This window comes from Brassica napus, chromosome A1, assembly GCF_020379485.1.
Source record: "Brassica napus cultivar Da-Ae chromosome A1, Da-Ae, whole genome shotgun sequence".
Classification (NCBI taxonomy): Eukaryota; Viridiplantae; Streptophyta; class Magnoliopsida; order Brassicales; family Brassicaceae; genus Brassica; species Brassica napus.
Genome location: NC_063434.1, coordinates 7,174,227 through 7,183,381, shown reverse-complemented (window position 1 = coordinate 7,183,381; position 9,155 = coordinate 7,174,227). Strand labels below are relative to the sequence as shown.

Sequence of the window (9,155 nt, the reverse complement as noted above, 5' to 3'; positions counted from 1 at the left end):
CCTTCAAAACATCAACCGTGGGACCAATCAGTAATGGTGGTTTTTCTTTGTCTGGATAAATCCGTTCTACCTGATATCCTGATTTAACCGTATACTTTCCATTTTTTGTAAAGTGTCATCCCTCTCTATCCACCCTCTGATTCCTACTTAGTGGAATACTTTCTATAAGTTTTGCATCCTGAGGATCCACCAAAGCCCGAATTACCTCTAAATTTCAAGTACGCGAGGTAGAGTCAATGAGGGACTCTACTGTAAGATGGGGATATAGATTGTGTTGATTTTTATTAGCTGGTCTCGGGCGAGTGGTTGGGAGCCAAGGGTCATTCCATACTGATATAGAAGATCCTGATCCCACCCTTTTGATTAGTCCTTTGCTAACCAGAGATCTAGCATAAACAATACTCCGCCAGCCATATGACGGAGAATATGAGCGAATCGGTTCCAAGGGTGAAGCATTCCTATAATACCGACCTTTGAATACTCGAGAAAATAAAGTATTTGGCTTCTCTATCAGACGCCATAACTGTTTACCAAGCATTGCTGTGTTGAAATCAGTGATATCTTTAAAACCTAAGCCACCTTTCTCCTTATCTGCACATACCTTGTCCCATGATTTCCAGTGCATTCCTCTTGTGATTCCCCCTGGGCTCCACCAAAATTGTGATACCGCACTTGTTAGTTTTTTCACCGTTGCTTTAGGTAATCGATAACATGACATCGAATGATTTGGTAATGCCGTGATCACCGACTTAATAATCACTTCCTTTCCCCCTTTTGTAAAAAACTTGAAAGTCCATCCATTTACTCTATTATTTAAACGATCCTGAACAAAACTAAAAACTTGAATCTTTGATCCCTCCAGATTTTCTGGAAGACCAAGATATGATCCCATTCCTCCAAGATTCTGAATACTCAAAATATCCCTTAATTCCTGTCTGACAGGTTCTTCAATCTTATATCCAAATTGAATGGAAGATTTATCAAAATTTATTAGCTGGCCTGAGACTGCCTCATAATCCTTTAAAATCCTAAGGATGGTTTGACACTCTTCCTTTTGAGCTTTACAAAAGAAGAGACTATCATCCGCAAAAAGCAAATGAGAAATCGATGGGCAAGCTCTAGCTACCTTCATCCCTGTAATTTGTTTCTCTCTCTCCGCCTTTTTTATGTTTGCAATTAAAGCCTCAGTGCAGAGAATAAATAAATAAGGCGATAAAGGATCTCCTTGACGTAGACCTCTATGTGGAACAATGAAGCCACGGGGTTGACCATTTATAAGAACCCGATATTGGACCGATGAAATGCATTCCATCATCAATTTAATCCAATGAAGATCAAAACCCATTTTCTGCAATAAAGCCTCAATAAAATCTCATTCTACTCTATCATATGCTTTGCTCATATGATGCCATAATAGTTTTAAAATCAAACGATTTCAAATGTTTGAAGTGTTTTCTGAAATAATGAATTAGAGAGTTTACAATGAAAACAAATTTAGTTAGTGCCACTGCCAACAAATCAAACAAGGAGACAAAGATTTAGACCACATTCAAATGCTTGTTGTTCCCACATTCTTCTATATCCAACAGAAGAGGCATCGTATTACTTCCGCTATCGTCATCATCATATTCACCATCGCCATCACATGAACTACTCATGAGTTCTTTTGCCCTATGAACCTCAGCTTCCCAATCAGTCTTAGCCAACACGACCAACATCGAAACAAGGCACGAGCCTTGAGCTGCAAAGAGACCAAGCCACAGTCCCTTGAAGTCAAACCCACCAAAGAAACTTAACCATATAGCCACAGGCATCCCCACAAAGTAGAAACAACACAAGTTAATGTTTGCTCCTAATTTAGGTCTAGCACTTCCTCTCAAAACACCACACATTGTTGTCTGAGGACAGTTCCCTAGCTCGCAAAGCCCGATGATCGGTAAGACCATGGAAGTCAACTTCAAAATCTCTTCCTCATCAGTGAACAATCGAGCCCAGCAGTTCCTCACCATAAAAGCGAAAAACATGGCGAAAAACCCTAAACCTAGGCTTAAAAAGAGACCGGTCCTCGCGGCTATCCTTGCTTTATCAGGCTGGTTCGCGCCTAGCTCGTTCCCGACGCGTGTTGAGACACTGAAACTAAGAGATGAAGGGAAAATGTAGATCAAAGCGGTGGTCTGGATCAAGATTCCCATAGACGCGACGGTTGCTTGCGGGTGAAGTAACAGTCCACAAAGAAGAATCATTATTTCGTACCACCACCATTCTAGACAAACCGAGACGCAGCTAGGGATTGCTAACGTTAGTAAAGATCTCCACCCTTTAAAGCAATCCATTGAGAAGCCTCCCCAAGTCTTCTCGTAAACACCCGAAAACACGATGTAGATGATCAGAAACCCTAGTAGGTTAACATTACTCCAGATTGCTCCTAATGCAACTCCTTTAAGGCCGAGACCGAAGGAAGAAACGAGAAGGTAGTTGATCGGAATGTGGAGGAGTACAGCGAAGAAGGCAGAGTATGTAAGAGGAAGAGTGATGGATTGAGATCGGAGGTAGATACGGAGAGGATGCAAGAATGATTGGAGAAACAGATCAGGGAGAGAGAAGAGGATAAATATCTCTGCTTTGTCCGAGATTTCTTGGTCTTGTCCGAAGAATAAAAGGATATTCTTGATGTTGAGCCAGAGGATGGAGACGGGAAGGGAACAGAGGAGGAGCAACAGTATGGTTCTTTGCAAAGCGAGGCCTAAGAGTTTGAATCTTTTGGCGCCAAAGGCTTGAACGCAGATGGGTTCCATACCGGTGGAGAGACCGGACAGGAGAGAATAGCCGGTGATGTTGGCGAAGCCGAGGGCGAGTGAGCCGCCGGAGAGAGAAGGGAGATCGTTGAGACGGCCGAGGAAAAGCATTGAGATCATTGAGCGAGAGTAGAGGAGTAAACCGGTTAAAATTATTGGGAGGGATATTTTGGCGATTGATTTGGCTTCTTGGATCGAAGAGGAAAGGCGGGTCGGGTTCGGGTTCGGGTTTGGATCTTGTTGGTGATCTCTGTGGTACTTGAGGATCAAAGGAGCAGCCATGACTGCAGGTTTGAGAGAGAGAGGAAGGGAATGAAGGTGTTGGTCGATATGTGAAAATTCGTGTTATAAGTTTCAAATTAAGTCACAACTTAGGCTTAGACAAAGTGATAAAGGAAACAAGAGATGTTATTTGACTGAAGAATTAAGTTTTAGTATATTTTTTTTCCTTAATTATAACATAACTATTTTGACGGTTTTTGACCAGCCATTATGTCATAGTTATGACGCATCTTCCTACTAGAGATAGTATTTTATTTATTTTCATTTGGGAATTACAAAATAAAATAAGTTTCCAAGAAAATACCTTTTTGTATGTCTATTTGGAATTATTTTCTTTTATTTACGTTTATTTGGATTATTAGTATTATTTTCATTTGTGGAAATGGTTTCTTACAAAATGACAAGCTACAAGTCTTATACATTGACTGGAATGTTCTTTTAGCTGGGTTTTGGTCCATAAAATTTGGCTTAAACTGTATAAATGAATTCTAGATTTGCAGTGCATGCAATTTAATTGTTAGACTAGGTGATAACCCGCGCCTTGCGCGGAGTGAATTGACTCGGTGATTTAATGTTTGACATCCAAAATAAAGTCTGTATTTGCAATATATGATTGATAAAGTAGGACTTTATAACACCAGAAGAAAGTTTCAAGAACGGTAAAAACATATTTAAACAATAAAATAAGTCTTTTATAACTTAAAAGCTCATTTATTATTAAGATGCATAATTAAAGAATTTATCATAATAGTTCTTAAGTAAGATATTGAAAGCCAAAACAAAAATATAAATGTGAATAGAATACTAATAAAACGAAAAAATCTCCAGTGTGGAGCTGCGCACCTTAGCGAGCTTGGTCATGTCTCGGTTCTAAGATACAGAGTGTACTCTGCTTCAAAGTGTTCTCGTCGAGATGAATAGTCATGTCTCTCTTCTAAGAGAAAAGAGTGGATTATATAGTTCATACAATATATACACGTTCAAGAACCATTATGCAGTGTGGATGAAAAATGCTTAGCGAGCTCGGATGTATCGTTTCTAAGATTCAGAGTGTTCTCTTCTTGAAAGTGTTCATGCTGAGTTCTTCGCCGATATGAATGTTCATATCTCCCGTATAAGAGAAAAGTTAATTACGTCTTCATCTTCTCGATTCTGTGTTTCTAACTTACATGTGTTACTATCTAGTGCTTCGCGATATGCACTGACAGAGCACACCCGTATATGTTCTGGAAAGTCTTCATGATGGGAAATAATCTTTACGATGGTACGGTGATGTCGTAGCTTAAGCTTTACGTGATAACTCATTCCACGAGTGGTTTTTTTAATTTTCTAGACAACGTTTCCAAAAATTCTGTAATAGCAAAACAAATTAAGGCAACTAATTTGTGAGAGTCTCTGTACAATGGACACGTGTCATACATGGTGTGAAAGCATTAACTCCAATGCTCCTCTTTTAATATATAAGGGATACACAACTAATTAGAAATTGAGTTCCTAAAGATAAGACGAGAGACGTTTTAGGGAATTCTTTTTTTTTTTAATTATAAAAATATAGAGTAACAAATTGACTCGTGTCTTGTCTCCACTTTAATAGTTCAACAACAAGTGTCAAAGCTTATTACATTTAAATCTGGATACTAGAGGATTACTATTTCATCTAATATAAACAAATAGAAAATTGATCAGTTCGTGAGAAATAGGTAAAGATGACCGATCGTCGTCAGAATTGAACCCACTGGGCGGCCTGGTGTAAAATTTGCGATAGTATAACACTGATTCAAGTAGTTCCATGTTCGACCAATAATATAAGAAACTTATCATTATTATTATTTTTATTATACTTTTTGAAACAACTTATCATTCTTTTCTATATAATACAATTTCGTTTTTATTTTTGTGAATCCATATTATAAATTAATTAAGTATAGCTGTAAAGATTAATACCAAGTTGTTACCAAATATATTGAAAATTCTGGACGATTTTATATAAATTTTTTGAAGATGTTGATACTTGGAATAAAGTCCTATAATACATGTTTTTAATTTTCATTATAAAAATTCCATTATAATATATTGGACCACTCTATTCATATGTCGAGTGGGGAAATTATAGTTTGGCAAAAAAGGATGGTTTGCTTTCATAATTAAGTTTTTAATGAAATACTTTATGAGTTTTGATATATATATGGAATATACATTATTATTTTTGCATAGGTATTATTGTAACGTCACATGCTTCACCTCTATAGAATGTGGACCATTAATATATATATAGCTTAGTTGAGGATGGTGGGAACAAAAACTATGTTATCTTATCACGAGTTATGTCGATCGTTTATTATATGACATTAAATTATTACATTATAAAAAAGAATGCACAACTGCAAATAGAAACTGATGTTCCCAAAGGAGAAATTATATGATAAGAAATAAAATTTACATAGTTTTAACAGAAAATATAATGATAAAGAGTTTTCAAATATATATATATATATATATATATATATATATATAATGATAACTTTAAAAGTTCCATAAACTTTATAGGATATTGTCACTTTGTAAATCTCTAAGTGACCGAGAATATGAACCAAAGAGAACTTACACATATTTCATTAGCGCAAGAATAAATCACGGATTAAATTATGAAATGTTGATTATGCTTAATAATAAGAAAAATTATATTAAGAATGTTGCATTCTAAACATTTTCTTGAAGACTAGGTTAAGGTAACCTAGGATCTATACTTAAAGTTCCTAACCAGTTAATAATTGTGCACCCTGTCAATGTCTTTGTCGAACGCATACATGTTAACTGTAAATGGATTACGAGATAATGCGATCAAATTGGTTATATTACACAAATATAAATTTCACTTTATATATATATTCAATTGTATATAGCTAAAATTTGATTTGATCAGTACACACAACAGTTAAATACTTAAATATTAATTGTTCGAATAAATGCTACGTTTGACACAAAATGTAATACCAAAAAAAATCAAATTTCCTTTTTGCTTAAAACATTGAAACCTTTTTTAATATTTAAAAGATTGTCTAAAACCTTTTTTAATATTCAAAATATTTTACTTTCGCAAATAGGATGATGAAAATATTCATTAAACTGATTGTAAAGTATAATGATATCTAAAATACATATACATATAGAAAATGTATAAATAGTATATCCTACATATAGAAAATGTATAAACAGTATATCAAATTTAAAATATTTAATTATTTATTAAAAAGGTTTTAGACAAAAATATTCAAATTTTAAGTATAGTGGATATCAATTGTCTAAAACCTTTTTTAGTGAATTTTAATCTTCTAAATTTGATATACTATTTATACATTTTCTATATGTATATATATTTTATATATCATTATACTTTACAATCAATTTAGTGAATATTTTCATCATCCTATTTGCGTAAGTAAAATATATCTAGTATATTATAATCAATATACTGGATATTTAATGGTATTTATCCATATACGTTCTAGAAACAGTATGAAGTATGATCAGGTAATAAAACAACAATATCTTGCGAAACAAAAGGTGTAACATTGTCAAAAATGTACAAAAAATTATAATATCTTCAGCATAGAAGGAATCAAGACCATAAAGATCCTAAGTAATAGGAGGAATCCTAAAGGTATAAGTTATAAATGTCTAGTTCATGCATTCTCATGCATGTAGCTTAACTAAACAAACCTTCTTGTCCTGTCGTTTTTCGACCTCGGTTTATGATATAAACCATTATCCGATAAGCATAGAGTAAGTATAGTACTCCATATTATTCAATTGTTATGTTTTAATAAACTAAGGGTGGTCCTGTATTCATTATTCTAACAATAGAATGTGTTTCGGTCAAAATAATAATAATAATAATAATAATAATAATAAAATGCATCGTGGGAGAGCTAAGATATCAATTACGTATATCTTATAAAATTGTTTGAAATTCAATTTTAGTTTATGATCTTCTAAGTTTATAGACTAAATCCCTTTTAAATTCTTAAAATGCAAATATATTTTATTATCTTCTAAGTTTATAATATGTTGTAAATTTGTTTCTATCAGTTATAATATTGACTAGCATTGATAAACTATACAACTATTTTAACGTTTAAAATAGTGATATCTTAGTTTACGACGAATGAAAATAGTTATGTATATTGTTTCCAGTGAACATAATTGTGGTATTAAACTATAGGTATCCATCTCTTGTTCTATATGTTATATCCAAACAAGATAAATTCTAGGTCTTTAGAGCTTAACTAATTAAAAAAACAAAAGAAGAAGCTTAAACAAACATATTTCCAAGAACACCAAACTATGATACATTCTGTTATTGAGATAAAAAAGGGGAAACCATTAGTTTCTCAAATACTCGAAGTTATGGATATCAGACTTTGTCCCCTAGTGCCTTAGAACTGACGTGAATATCCTTTTTTACTCAGTAATTTTGGAATATTTCAGCCGATTACACCAAAGACGTAGTTTGACAATTCCATTGTATGCATGCATATGTGACTGTAAATTTCGCTCATCATTCACTGTTCAAGAGTGAGTTTGGGTTTATATTTAAGACATGATTAAAGGACAAAGTGGATCGGAAATCTCGTTTATATTAGAAATAAATCAAAGTAAAAGGGAGTTTAAAGTGAAGTGAGTTCGATGTTCGAATCGAGTTCTCTCTCACAAGAGAATTGAGATCGCTTAAATAAATTATATTCTCTATTCGCTCGTGAGGAAAGTTGGTCTTTTGTGTGGTTAGTAAAAGTCTTCTTTTAGAAGCAAAGAGCGTCACACATAAGACAAAAGAAAACTTGTCGTCCTTCATGATGAGATATTATAGTTGGTTTTTGTCAAAATGGGGTCATATATTTCTTGCGACGCAGATTCAACTTGCCTCGTCCCTAGACATTTAATACGAATCACTGTATCATCTATACTTTTCTGTCCGTTCAATACGTCTGTCGAGAGTAAGGACTCTATATCGTTTGGTCAAATGTTATTTTCTTTATTTTCGTCGGTTAGCTTTCCGAGTTTTGGGCCGTTGATAAGTTTTAAATAAGTTGGACCGTGCATCAAATGAATTTCTATTTTTCCTTTATAGTTTCCTCTATAATTTCTTCTAAAATTAAATAATTATATTATGAAGTAATTTTTGCTTTAATGCTATTACTCTATAATATTATTATTCTATTATAGAGTAAAATATAGAAAAATGTTATCTTTATACTTTGAAAGTAAAGTAAAAAAAATAACAATTCTTTATATTTTACTTTATAATAAAATAATTCTATTATAAAGTAATATCATTATAGCAAAATTTACTCTATTATAGAATTAAAAAAATAGAGTGACATTGAAAATGATTTACTAGGCGTGTGTAACTCACCTCCAACATTCACGATCGGAACATTTTGAACTATAGATAATAACTATGTGCATGAAATTGTTACTCTTACGAATTTATTTGTGAAACCTATTTCTCATCCTATCTTTAATATCACAGCCATTTTTATTAAACTCTACCTAGGCAGCTAATATTTGATGTCAGGTTCAGATTTGGTGTCAATCAAACAAACTACCCATCTACAGAAAGAGGTAACACTTTAAATCAATCAGAGTGTGGAATCCCAAACGGGCCAACAACAAAACAAGCCCAGAGGAGTAAGAAAGAAGAACTGAGCCTCGGCAAAACGACCAAGCCCACTGGACATTCTGATGAAATGGTTCTGTTTTAACTTTGTGAATGAAACAGAGCACCTGAAGAAGGTTTTAAGGTCAAATGTACGGTTATGAAAGCAAAAATCTCGTCACTTGTCTTATTGAAGAAATGAAGAGGTCTAGCTTGAGGTCTTTACTCTCTTAAACCCATAAACAAATAAATCCAAACAAATAAATCCAAACAAATTTAGGTACCTTTCATTATGCTCGTTTTAACTACATCTTTGATTGCTTCTTAAAAAGACTAAAAACATATACTAATTATCTAAAGATGATGCCGTGAGTTACACACAAAGGTTTTCAAATCTGCATATGATTTTGTTTTCGGTTGTT

At 33.5% G+C, this 9,155-nt stretch overlaps 1 protein-coding gene across 1 annotated transcript; it reads right to left on the bottom strand.

Annotated features, from left to right (window-relative positions):
- Positions 1 to 1,440: 1,440 nt before the first annotated feature.
- Positions 1,441 to 5,458, bottom strand: LOC106440561 (protein DETOXIFICATION 49-like). The gene has a single exon (XM_013882265.3). The coding sequence runs from the start codon at positions 3,075 to 3,077 to the stop codon at positions 1,539 to 1,541; it is 1,539 nt and encodes a 512-aa protein (XP_013737719.2). The 5' UTR covers positions 3,078 to 5,458; the 3' UTR covers positions 1,441 to 1,538.
- Between the last annotated feature and the right edge of the window lie 3,697 nt (positions 5,459 to 9,155).

Excerpts from the sequence above, each read along its gene's own strand:
- LOC106440561 (XM_013882265.3), bottom strand. The coding sequence starts at position 3,077 with ATGGCTGCTCCTTTGATCCTCAAGTACCACAGAGATCACCAACAAGAT.